Source organism: Triticum urartu, chromosome 4A (genome assembly GCF_056163025.1).
Source record: "Triticum urartu cultivar PI428250 chromosome 4A, HENAU_Tu73, whole genome shotgun sequence".
Classification (NCBI taxonomy): Eukaryota; Viridiplantae; Streptophyta; class Magnoliopsida; order Poales; family Poaceae; genus Triticum; species Triticum urartu.
The window spans coordinates 618,618,061-618,632,125 of NC_141876.1; the positions used below are offsets into that span (position 1 = coordinate 618,618,061).

The 14,065-nt window shown below is 42.8% G+C and overlaps 1 protein-coding gene across 1 annotated transcript; it reads left to right on the forward strand.

Moving 5' to 3' along the window:
- Positions 1–11,514: 11,514 nt before the first annotated feature.
- LOC125550105 (putative indole-3-pyruvate monooxygenase YUCCA9) lies at positions 11,515–13,806 on the forward strand. Its single transcript, XM_048713014.2, has 2 exons — positions 11,515–12,642; positions 13,184–13,806. Exons 1-2 carry the CDS (start codon positions 11,629–11,631, stop codon positions 13,424–13,426), a joined length of 1,257 nt encoding a protein of 418 aa, XP_048568971.1. The 5' UTR covers positions 11,515–11,628; the 3' UTR covers positions 13,427–13,806.
- The last annotated feature ends 259 nt before the right edge of the window (positions 13,807–14,065 follow it).

Here is a 14,065-nt window from a genome sequence, read left to right on the forward strand (position 1 = left end):
TGTGTGTGTGTGTGTGTGTGTGTGTGTGTGTGAACAATCCCTTTTTTATGATTCCTGCTGCTCTTGCATCGGCGTCTTCACTGTTTTTTGATTTGGTCAAGTCAATTTAAGATGCATGGTAGTATGTGTTGTTGGCGTCTTGCTAACGCTTGTAGTTGGAGAGTTAAGAATTGGACAGAAGTAGTCCGGTACGGTATGCATCATGGGTCATTAACTATTCTTGAATGCCCTCCTGATTGACGATCAGGGAAGGACGACCTGCTGCTGGAGTTGTGCTTGTGCATGATCTCATCTTCAACAGAGCAGAGCAGAGCATATGGTAGCAGTAGTAGCAGTTATTTTGCTTGTTTTCATTCTGCACGTCTGTCAGGCAGCATATGTAGTAGTACCAGTACAGGGTACATCACTCCACTGCACGTCCATCATAGGATCCATCCATCCGCTAGCACAGAGGAGTTGAGAGGATCTGAAATCCAACAGCCGAGCTCGCGCGGGAGCACCACCAGATATTTTCCCAGGAGTTGAGTTGCTCTTCCAAGTTATTAAGATCACAACGACAATGTATGTTTTCTGTAAGAGATTCCCTTTATTTTTCCTCAAGTCACAACATCTACCCTTTTACAACAACAAAAGTTCAATATAAATACATATCCTACACGTTATATTCTTCTGATATAGTTGTCCGCATGCCAGACCCATGTGCGACTGAACATCGGTCACACGAACGGCACGCGGACAATATTATACTGTGTATTCTCCTTAAAATCTACTTTTTTGTGTAAAAAAAAGTCGTATGTGTTAGTTCAAAACTGAGTGGTACGTATTCCACGTAAAGATATGAAAACTTGTTATCTAAATTGTACATAAAGTGCAGGATAAACAAGTCATTTCAGGGTTAGAGATTAATGTGAGCTCAAGGTATTTGTTACAAACTCCTAGCAATTTGAACTTAAGTTAATATATAATACTCTATCCTCTATAAAAATCCTTAATTTTCTTATGAATTACTGCCATGCATTTTTTATTAGAAAATTCAATTTACATTATTGTAATTCATTATGAAAAAATCATTAAAAATGGTTAAGTTTGGTCTAAATTAAAATAGTTAAAGATTCTAAGCATTACATGATATTTTGGATTAAAAATTTGCATTTCATTAATAAGATAGTCACTACAAAATGATTGATATATGACCTTTTTCAAGTATTTGATAAAACCTGTACTGAAAAAACTATGTTATTCTGCAACATAGAGTAAACTGTGGAACGAACTTGGGTAGCTTGAGCAAATGAAACCTCCTTCTCTGTTAACTTTATACTTTAATGTTTGTAATACCTTGCTTGGAAGAAAGTCGCTTAACTAGATAGATCATTCCTTGATTGCTTATTCTCACCCTTTTTACATGTATGTATGCAATTAGCAGCTTTGGAAGGTCCACCTTTGGACTTTGCATGTAAATTAATTTGCAAGTGCTCTATAATAATCATAATAATTTGCATCGTGGGAGGACATGGGGTGCAAGTGGGTGAAAAGGCAATGCAAGGAACCATGTCTAAGCTATCTAGAAAACCAGTTTGAGTTGATGATGAGCTACAAAAAGGGGAGAAGACAATACTTAATCTTGATGATTGATAACTCATTTGATCATCTAATAATAAAGGGGAAGAAAGGGAAAGTAAAGCTTGGCGGTTTGAGTTGATGGTTGAGGTGCAGCAAAGGCACGTAGAATCTTCATCATTGCGCATTACAAAACAAAGCTAGCCAGTTAGGGAAGCTGCGGAAAGCATAATCAAATTACAACATGAAATGATTTGTTTTGCAAATTAGTTTTCTTCAATAAAAGAAATACTCAGTAGCTAGTGACCCACCAGATTCCGGAGTAGCAACCAAATGAAGTTCATAACTAACAGAAATAATATCCCCATGTCGTACAAAGGGACCAATCGGAACATGAAAAATAACTTGAAAGTATATTTTCTAAGAAATACGGCCAACCAAAATCCATCTCAGATAACCAAGCAAAGATCACTATTCATGCATAGTCCTAGGTGTATCCACTAATGTGTTTTAAACCATCATATAACTAATAAAAATTCAGCAATTGTAATATATGTTTATGGCATCACTAAAGAAGTTTTGAAGCACCATCGAACAAACTAATAAACATATCTCCTAATAATACTTGTATGCTACACAAAACAATCACTTTCTAGCTGAAACTAACTAGATCTTTTTAGACAACACCGAATATAACTTCATGTTGCAAAAATAAATCAATTCAGAATATTCAACTTATGAGTTCAAAAACTTCCAATTTCGTATTTCTCGGTACGTACTGGAAATTATTGAAAGTCAAGATTACTTTCATAACCTTGTCAATACTTAACCAATTCAGTATATGAAAGGAAAATGCAATAAACAGAGAATATGCAAGGCCTTGAATCAGAATAGCTCATATGGTTCTGCATCTCCTCGAGGATAGATATTCCCATACATTGGAACAATAAATAACGTAACACCACATCTTTACCATCAGCTCTAGCTTATAGAAACCCAAGGAGTAAATTATCCCACCGGAGAGAAACATCGAACACTTGCTACGTGTTGCTTGAGCCGATCTCGACATGTAACCATTGGGAGAAAAAAGATCCTAGCCAAAGGGCCCCACTAGGCGGACAACCTGGTCAAAATCACGAACAAAATCAACAATTGGACACCTCAATTGACTATGAGAGATTCAAACTTTGTGAATTTAAATATTCTTATTGAATTAATGCCATTCTGATTTTAGTTTGCCAGGGGTTGATTAAAAAAGTCCTCAATGGCCATTTGTCCATGATCTCATCAATCTTGAGCAGAGTAGAGTATATGCTAGTAGTTAATTTATTTCTGTACTTCATTGCACTTGGATCATATGATCCATCAATACAAAGCTAGCTCTTCATCTCTCTAGATGCACAACACACGTGACACAGTACATTTGCCGCGCAGAGGAGTTGCTACATTACTTATTTCTTTTTGAATAATTAAAATCACATGACGATGTACTTCTCTAAAGAGTGAATAACATTTCCCCGATCTCTTACAAAGGTTCACCAAAAGTACAAAGCATACTAAACATAACAAAATATACAGTGAGATTTATGGACCACCGAATGATTGCCACTGCTGACAGAATGAGCCGCCGACACACCGCTGCCTCCGCTTCCTTATCGGATCCCACCTGACCTTGTCAATGAAAAATGGAAAGTTTTCATACACGTGCCCCTAAGGACCAGTTCCCCAGAGTTGTTGTCATCGGCATTCAACCTTGAATTGATCTAAAGCACTCGATGCATGATCTTGACATTGTGCATACACGGTTCGAAATCCTGACCTCAATGCCCTGAGGAGGCGTCAGGAATCTACACTGAAGCTCCATTCCCGATGGAAAAACTCAAGGACGATCGGAGCATGGACAACCAACTTGATGATGAGTTGACACCATCCACCCGAGCACCGCCTATGCGCGGTATAAAATCCTATCCTATTTACTAACCAGAGGTGAGGCACCAGAAGTCTCCTCCCCACGATAGGCTGCCGGAGCGGCAGGCAGAGGTCATCCCACTACATTTTTTTATTCAAGTCATAGCTTTTACACTATTTATGAAACGAAAATGTCAAGTTGTCCAATCCAAGGAGTACATTCTAAATTTTACTCTATTCAAAATTGGATCCACATCCTAACATAGTCATTGCGCATGCCAGACCAATGTGGCGGATCAACACGATTACATGAGTGCCATGGCACAAACTATTATAGTTACATAAAAATCACGTCTTTTTCACGTGAATGATAAAATCATATCCTTACAATGCACAACTGAGTGATAATTATTCCGCACAAAAAAATGAGAATTTGTTATCTAATATACTGAAAGTGAATGATTATATAAAGAAATTATTTTAGAGTTAGAGACTGAATCAACTTAACAAATTTTAGAAACTCGCAGCAATTTGTAAGGTGCACTTGGCCTTTTCTGATTCTCAATGCACAACTTTGATGGTTTGACTATGATTTTCGCTTATATTAGCTCTACAAAACTAGTATAAAAACATGTGCGATAACCATTTCTGCAGTAAAAATAACGGTGGCACTATTCATACATGTATATTGTGGTATACCTTAGTAGTCAAAGTCATGCATCAAAGACCATGCAAAGTCAAGTGCACCTTATGTTTTAGGAAAGAAGGGGTAGTTAAGTAAATATGATACTCTATCCTCAATAAAATTCTTATAATTATATAATCCATCCTATGTCGAACGTTAAATTTGTCTATTTCAGAATTTAATTTATATTCAACTATTATTTTAATTTAGAAAGTACATCAATCAACACCGGAATTGGAATTCAACATAGTTATAAATAATTATAACATTAATAAAAATATGTTAAATTCAAAGTAGTAATTAAACATAGTTAACAGGTCTAAGCATTACATGATATTTTAGATTATAATTTCGGAAAATGTAATCACCAAAGAGTGATTGATATGTGATCGTTTCAATTATTTGATAAAAACATGTACACATATTTTCTATTATTTCGCAACAATGACTTCCATGTCGCCTGCCACAAAGGGCAAAATGTGGAACGAACTTTGGTAACTTGAGATTCTTTTTATTTAATAGCATGGTTAAAACTGTCGGTTGAGCAGGAAAAGGGGGTCCTAAATGGAACTTGCTCCACTGTTAACTTGAACCTTTTTGTGTTTGTAATACATTACTTTGAAGAAAGAAAAGGAGCTTATGGCTAGACGGATGATTCGTTGATTGCTTATTCTCACCCCTTTTGACATGTGTGTATGCAATTAGCAGCTTTGCAAGGTCCACCTTTGGACTTTGCACCATAGATTAATTCACAAGTGTTGTATAGTAATGGTAATAATCGGCATCGTGGGAGGACATGTGGTGCAAGTGGGTGAAAAGGCAATGCAAGGAACCTTGCCTTGGCTAAGCTATCTAGAATACACAATTTGAGCTACCAAAAAGGGGGAGAGGAGGACACAATACTTAATCTTGATGATTGGTAACTCAATTGATCATCTACTAATAAAGGGAAAGCAAAGCTTGACGGTTTGAGTTGGTGGCCGAGGTGCAAAAAGGCCTGTAGAATCTCCATCATTGCCCATTAGAAAACAAAAGGTAATTAGGGAAGCCGCAGAAAGCATGATGAGATTTAATACAGTACGTATGGCTGTGGTGTGCATCTACCAGGACTTGAGGACTTAAGTCCTGCCTGAGTCAGGCGTCAGTGGTGACGCTCGTGCCGATGGATCGACGAAGGCACGGAGAGATTTCAGCAGATGATTTGTTTATGTGCAATGCAGAGGCAGGCCTGCAGAATGATCGATGGAGCAGTTTAATGTGCGGCAGCGGCAGCAGCAAGCAATAATGTGATCGACCTTCGTCTCTGATGGATGCATACCATATACGTATTGATTGAGTCTGAAGAATGACTGCCGATTACCTCAGCATGATGAAGTTATTATTCACTTGTGCCCTGCTCTGCTCTCTTCTGCTGTGTACAGTGTAGTACAGACAATCGGTAGCTAGGACGGTGGATCATTCATTCATACTCCTACCTCTCATCTGCTCTGCTCTTGTACAATCGGCAGCTAGGATGATGGAGTATGGATGGGTCATAGGGCGCTAGGAAAGGGACGGGTCGATGCATCCATCCATCGAGTTAATTTCGGGCAAAATGAAATCGTTGAGTTGCTCTCAGTCTGAATCTCTATAAGAGTATCCAACTCCAAGAGCAAGTAAGTATGCATGGGATGGGTTTGTGGCTGTGCGTGCACTCAACTGCTCCATCCATGATCCATGGACTCACCCATCATCAAGATCTTCCGGTATATAGTGCTCCAAACTAAGATGGACGGACGGCCGTGCCATGCCTGCCAACTGTTGAGGGCTCCAAATTGTCAACTGCCAGCTAGTAGTAGTTGCAAGCCCACTCTGTCTAGATACGGCAAACAGCTTGCGACCAGCCTACACATACCCGTACTCGCAACATGCTCAGCTGAGCTGAAGATTGTACTCTTCTTATGGAAACTACTCCACGACAAACACATGCATATTATCTACACCGCAGGGTGCAAATGCATTGTTTTATCAACGTACACGTAGAGAAAAAGAAATGGCCACATATAAATGTTAACCGGGCCAATGTCTACTACTGTTTTCAAATGGTTTGCATATCTCATTTTTCTCGAAAACGAGGTTGAAACCCCCAATGCACACATCTATCATATATCCTTCAACAAACCAAGTCCAAAACATAGGCAACATGCCCGAACCATTAACACCTACGACTATGTCAATTTCTTCCGTAACAAAGCCTTCAAGAAGCGACACACGTCGTGGTCATCACATACAAGCAATTTCATCATGGTTGCCAAGATTAAGCAATGAAGGAAAACGCGTCAGCAAGAAGATAATGCCTTCAATATGCTAACGACACAAGTTTATCACTGCTGAGCCCGACCAATGAAGGTCACCTTGGACATGAAGCTGTGCTCCAATCACCATCTCGAGAGCGGATTTTATGATAGTCACTCAGCCAATACTCGAGGCCAAGTATACGTTTCTGGGAAGACACCTGGTTGGGGAACAACCCCTTAAATGTGCAATACCCAAGTTTATATCGGATAGTTAGACATAAGTTTGTCACGATTAAACAAGTGCTGGGACAAGCAAACCCTGATATTTCTTTTCGTCGAACCAATCTCGATTGGCAGCATGGGATGATCTGCTAACCCGACTGGGAGCCATCCAACTGTCAATGGAACCGGATATCTTTAAATGAAAATTGCATCAGAGTGGTAAGTTTTCGGTTAAATCCATGTACGATGCACCGGTTCATAACGAGGTACCAATAGATAATAGGAAATTGTGGAAGCTTAAGATTCCCCTAAAAGTGAAAATTTTCCTATGGTTTTTCACTAAAGGATTTATCTTAACTAGGGACAATTTGGCACGACGAAACTGGCTAGGTTGCAAAAAATGTGTTTTCTGCCACCATGATGAGTCGATTAAGCACTTCTTTTTTGAATGCAAGTTTGCTCGATCGGTATGGGCCATTGTCCAAATAGCTTCGAATCTATACCCTCCACGTAGTGCACATAATATGTTCGGCAATTGGTTGAGGGGAATAGATAAACAATTTTCTAAACAAATTCTTGCGGGGGCGGCTGCCTTATGTTGGGCACTTTGGCTCACTAGGAATGATATTGTTTTTAACCGTAAATGTGTTTCTTCTCCCATGCAGGTTATTCATATATGCTCGCGATGGCTCCGTATGTGGTCTATCCTGCAGCGGCCGGAGGACAGAGACCTTTTTATGATGGCGTCTACACGGCTGGAGCGCTCAGCCAGGGAGATTTTCTACCCCCATGGATGGTGGTGTGATCTTCGAATTGGATTGGCCCCGCTATAGGCTTGTTTTATTTTTACTTGTGGCTGTTTGGCCACATTTTTTTGATCTAGACTTCTTCGAACTTTTGGCTGTGTGCATCTAGCTATGCAGAGGCCGGGTGATCTTTGATGCGTCTGTATCAACTCGATATTTCAATTCAATGAAAAGCCCTTTATAAAAAAAAACAAACAAACTCGAGGCCAGGCCTAATTGCATATCTCATAGACACCTTGACAAGACAACTTTGGTTGGGGTTCCAACCCCCTTGTCTACAAAAAAAAACTTTGACAGAACAACAAAATCAATTCACATGCAAAACCGCTACAAACGAGTATACATGATTTAAAAAAAAAGTAAAGTGATTTAGATACTAGGTAAAATACAATCTGGTATCAAGTGGTTAGAACGAATGTGTCCATCTCTAATTCTACTATCCCAGTTACAGCGGGACATGATGGCAACTAGGTACAATACAATCTGGTATCAAGTGGTTACAACGAATGTGTCCATCTGTAACTCTACAATCCTGGTTATGACGTGTCCATCCTTACCCCTTCCGAGTGTCTACTCTACCATGACTGATTCAGACCCCAAGGGTCTCCTAAGCCTTGTTTCCTTCACTAGTTTAGTATGGTTTATTGACTCTGTCTGGCTGGAATTATAGTATATCTAATATCAATTGACGATCATAACACATATGGCTAGAACTTTTAAAAGGTTCTCGAAAGGGGGTAATTTGTTCTAGGTTCACTAGGATCTTATCGTCTAGGACTTCCATCATAGGTGGACCCAGTAGGTCCAGACCCGTAGGGTATTCCCCCTTCGATAACGTACAATGATACATTGACAATTAGACAATAATCACTACCCAGGAGAATACTCAGCCAATTTACTCTAAGCTATGCAATTCACTGGTCACAAACAAAGCTTTACACTTCCAAAGATTTCAAAGGCGGATGTGGTCCTAGTTGCTAGCTCCGTGTGTGTTTTATTTTACATAGGAAAACCCTAGTGGCTAGAAACTTCATAATGAGGGGATGCCGAAAGATTGTCCATTCTCTCATGTGGTTTTGGAATTGGTGAATGTTGGGTAAGAGTGCCACCGACAACAGCACAACCTTAGAGCATAAACCAATACATTGGAGGAAACTGGACGACGTCGAGTCACAAAATCTCGAGTATAGAGTGGTCATCGAATCTATGTCATTTGACACATATCGAAGGAAAGAATCAACATGCCTTTTCTTGGGAAAAGCCAGATGTGATGAAGGACATCCATCTCTGTACCTCATATATTTCTGATAAAGAATTTTTTTTCTAATATCAAGAAGGTATCATTTACACCCCCAACTCCTCATAATAGAGTAGTTCGCATGCCACCCTTGTTCAAGCACTCTTTGTAAATCACAGTTTTTTTTTTCTAATTGAAAGACACATGCTACCAGTTCCTTGAAAAAGAAGAAGTTGAAGGCCGGCCGAATAGTGGTGGCCGGCCGCCGCATCGAACATACCTTACACAATATTAATATACAAATAAAATGGTGAGTTGAAGCTTATGCATGTAATATAAGTGCAGCAGGTGGCACTTTAGTCAGTTGGGTTCATGGAGCACTCACTCACTCATCACCAATGAAGGTCGACTGATCGATGGTTAATTAAGTTGGTGCTTTGCTTTGCTTCATACCTGATCATAACGTACACTAACTAATTAACTAGTACGCGATGGATGGATCGAGCTGAAACGAATCAGATGCTTGGACAAAAAGCAGCTTTTGATTTGCCATCCAGCCTACAATCAATATACCAAACTTGCAAATAGGTATGTGGAGCAGCTAAGTTGGCTACGGCTACAAACAAATTAATTCCGTCGATCCATGTTGCCAAACAAAGCTGGTAGCCACTTTCCCAAAAGGTTGTAGATTTAATTTTTGTGGCACAAAGCGCGTACGGCCGGCCGAATCATAGCTTTTGCCGCTTGTAGATTGTTTATGGTTTCAAAGCCACGATGAGCTAAACTAATGCATGGTGATGATTGTACACGTACTCATATGCGATGCGATGGGTTGGGACGGTGATACTCCAGTTAGATAGCCGAACTCATTTCTTAATTATATCTAGCTATCATCATGTGCATCACCTCCTCTCAGATATTCGTACACATTTTCGTTATCATAAACTAGCTAGCTAGTTAGTGGAAGGCGGCCATCAAACGCGCCGTTAACATTTTCTTAATATGAATGAGAGCGCATAAGTCCTAAGTGCTTCACCTCCCAATGCCAATGTTACATTCAGGCGGCGGTTTGTGCCGGTAACACTAGTCTTTAAAGTAAGCCTAGATCGGATGGTTAGATTTCTGTGGTGGAACGACCCCACCAGGATTCAAGTTCTTGACTAGACACTGAAGTGTGCATTTTTTTAAGATTTATTTTAGTCGTTCTGAAGATGTTCGTTCAGTGCAAGAAGACGTTCCCGCCGACTAAGAGACGTTTCTGATGACTCCATCAATCATGTGCCGGCTCAGCATCTCGGAGGTGCTTAATTATAGAACATGATGTGCGTGCGTGCGTCCATAGAGGTGATTGTATGTGTGTGTGTGTGCATATGTGATTATACTGTATTATAGAAAGGTACAACATTGCAAAACAAGTAAAAGCGGGTTAGAAAAGCTCAATTATTGTCTCCGCCGCAATACCAACACAACCCAAGCATTAATCTTTTGCATGCATCAATGTTACACGTAATGTGACGAGCATGAGTCCCGCGCCGCCACCCGTTGCGCCTCGAATAGATTTGCAGGGTTGCCGAAAGGTTTATGCGCAACGGCTCATGAAAGGCCGTCTACTTGGATAGATCCTTTGTGACGAGCTGTCTTGGCTCAACCGCCTCAGATCGATCACTTGTTTTGGAAAGGCGATTTTGTACTAGCTAGTGCTAGCGAAGCCAACATGCACAAGGAAAACCGATAGAGACGCCCATATTAGTTGATGAGGTATGTTCACTGTCACCTCCTGTATACCTTGGGGCATACTATAGGTGCTCCAGATCACGGGATGGCCACCCAAAGGTGGCTAGAGTGGAAGGAGTTAGATGTACCCGAGAGTAAATTTGAAATTCAAGTGGAAGGAGTTAGATATACCTAAGGGTCAATTTGAAATTTGAGTGGAAGGAGTTAGATATACCTAAGACTCAATGATACAGATGCTCTGTTGGATAGTCCTATGAACCAACTATCTCAAAATGACCGATCTAATTGTTAATTTTTTTTAAGGAAATCTAATAGTTAATTTTACAAGATACGTATATGTGTATGACATAAAAGAATTTTGCAAGACATGAAAGATGTGCTTATATTGATTGATCTATATATGTGCTTAAATTAAAATTAATTTAGCATTCATCTATATACTAGTACTAGTTATATCGTACTCACTCCGTTCCTAAATATAAGCCTATTTTATAAAGATTCCAATACGGACTACATACGGAGCAAAATAAGTGAACCTACACTCTAAAATTACCTCTACATACATCCATATCTAGTTTGTATTGGAAGTTTTAAAAGGTTTTAAATATAGAAACGGGCCCTCGTTCTTAAATATAAGCCTTTTTTATAGAGATTCCAATACAGGCTACATAAGGATCAAAATGAGTGATTCTACACTGTAAAATTACATCTATATACATTCATATGTAGTTTGTATTGAAATCTTCAAAAGGTTCTGTATTTAGAAAGGGAGGCTCTCCGTTCTCAAATATAAGCCTTTTTTACAGAGATTGAAATACAGACTACATACAAAGCAAAATGAGTGAATCTACACATTAAAATATATCTATATATATATCTGTATGTAGTCCGTGTCAAAATCTTTATAAAGGCTTACTATTAAGAAAGAAAGGAAGTAGGACTAGGACCTAAATGATGAAGGTGTCAATCGATTGTTTCCTACGGAGTACTACTAAAAGCAAAGCAAAGCAAAGCGCGGGAATTTTAACTGGCCGGCCGCGCAAATGAATCTCCCCCTCTTCCTCACCGGCCGGCCCTATTTAAAGAGGCCTCCCCCTCTTCTTCCCCAGCTCCCATCACTCCTCTCTTCCTCTTCTTCTCCCTCCATCCATCGCCTCAACCATCCACTGCTCCGACCGACTCTACAATCTAGTACATACGTGCATGATGGCATCGCGCACCATGTGGGTGAACGGCCCCATCATCGTGGGCGCGGGGCCGGCGGGCATCGCGGCGGCGGCCTGCCTGCACACGCGCGGCGTCCCCTCCGTCGTCCTCGACCGCGACGACTGCCTCGCCTCGCTCTGGCAGCGCCGCACCTACGACCGCCTCCGCCTCCACCTCCCCAAGCACTTCTGCCAGCTCCCTGGCATGCCCTTCCCCGACCACTACCCCGAGTACCCCACCAAGCACCAGTTCGTCGCCTACCTCGAGTCCTACGCCGCCGCCTTCCACGTCCGCCCCCGCTTCCGCCAGTCCGTCGTCTCCGCACGCTTCGACCACGCCGCCGGCCTCTGGCGGGTCACCGCCTCCGACGCTTCCGACGACGCTGAGGTCGTCACGGAGTACATCGGTCGTTGGCTGGTGGTGGCCACGGGCGAGAACGCGGAGCGCGTCATCCCGGACCTGGACGGCGCCGACTCCTTCAAGGGCCCGGTGAGCCACGTGTCCGAGTACAAGTCCGGCGAGCCGTACAAGGGGAAGCGGGTCCTGGTCGTCGGCTGCGGCAACTCCGGCATGGAGGTGTGCCTGGACCTGTGCGACCACGGCGCGCGGCCGTCCATGGTGGTGCGCGACGGCGTGCACGTGCTCCCGCGCGAGATGCTCGGCGTCGCCACCTTCTCCGTCGCCGTCTTCCTGCTCCGCTTCCTGCCTCTGCGCCTCGTCGACCGCCTCCTGGTGCTCCTCGCGGGGCTCTTCCTCGGCGGCGACCTGGCCAGGCTCGGGCTGAGGAGGCCCTCCCATGGAGGCCCGCTGGAGCTGAAGAACAGCAAGGGCAGGACGCCCGTGCTGGACATCGGCGCGCTGGACAAGATCCGCGCCGGGGAGATCAAGATCGTGCCCGGGGTGAGGAGGATGGAGGCCGGCGGGGCGGAGCTGGTGGACGGGCGGTTCGTGGCCGCGGACGCCGTGATCCTGGCCACCGGCTACCACAGCAACGTCCCACAGTGGCTCAAGGTAACCAACCAACTTGATTATACTCCTACATGCTATAGATTATCTAGCCTAGTTATAAGATATTGTTAGTTAGCAGTAGAGGTCTTAATTTAGTTGCACAATGATAGGCCGATCGAGGCCGGCGGTAGTATCATATTGCACTCATCTTATCGTTAAGCTAATCCAGATAGTGTGATAAAGCTGTGATTAGTTAGTGTGGAATGCAATGCAATGGTGCACTAGTTGTCATGATGATGAGGCATCATAAACCGACAAGCACACTGACAGAGACCTCAAGCTAGCACAAGGGTGCACTGCACTTGCTCAACTAAAATTAAGAGAGACCAAACACAATCAACACTTGTTTTCTCTTCTCTTTCATATACTTCTATATAATTGAGATCTCTATGTAATTAGATGTTGCTAACCGGTTAACTAACGAGAATGTCTCTTGATGTCCCCTCTTCCGATCTAAACGCTCTTATATTAGTTTACAGAGGACACAATTAGGTCTTGATAATCGATTAACTAACGAGAAGAATGTGTGTATTTGGTGGTGCAGGGAAGCGACTTCTTCAGCGGAGAGGGGTACCCCAAGGTGGACTTCCCGGAGGGGTGGAAGGGCGAGTCGGGGCTCTACTCCGTCGGCTTCACGCGCCGGGGCCTCGCCGGCCTCTCCCTCGACGCCGTCAGGGTCGCCAGCGACATCGCAACCGAGTACCACAGCACGTCGCCGTCGCCGTCGCCGTCGATGATCGCACAGCAACAACCACAGCTGGTACCCTGCTCACAAGCAGAGACATGATCCTGAATCCTGAACCAACAACAACATGCAAGGCATGGATCTCAAGCGGGACGCATGCATGCTTCACTGCTTCAGACACACATCCCCACCCCACTGGGCTGGCAACAACAACAAGCAAGCTAGGGGGTGTCACTGTCGCTCAATGGTTCCGGAGTGCCATAGATAGATAGATGAACCACCGGATCGACATGGTATTAACAGAAAGAAAGAAAGACAGACAGAGCCCAAATTTTGGCGTGTTTATGGGCACTGTATCTGATGCATCGGCATCTGCAGGCAGGATCATCTTCTCACTCTCTAATGTAATGTAAGGAAATGTACAGCTGAGCTAGCCTAGCCTCCTTGGTTGCAATGCAATAAATCAGTGACTGTGCTCTGCATATACTCCTACTGTAATAAATCTGCTGCTGACCGACCTGCACCTTGTTCAGAACGAGAGTGACCTAGCTTCAATGCTGCCTGGCTGACTGACTGACAGGAGGTTGTATGATTGGTGGTGATGCTGACAGGAATAAAATCAGTAATCATGAGCTCCAAATCAACTCTACCTCTCTCTCTCTCTCTTGCTGTTCGTCGCAAGGAAGGAGGGAGGATGCTTTTGCTTGCTTTGGTGCCACTCATTCATTCTCATTGATTTGG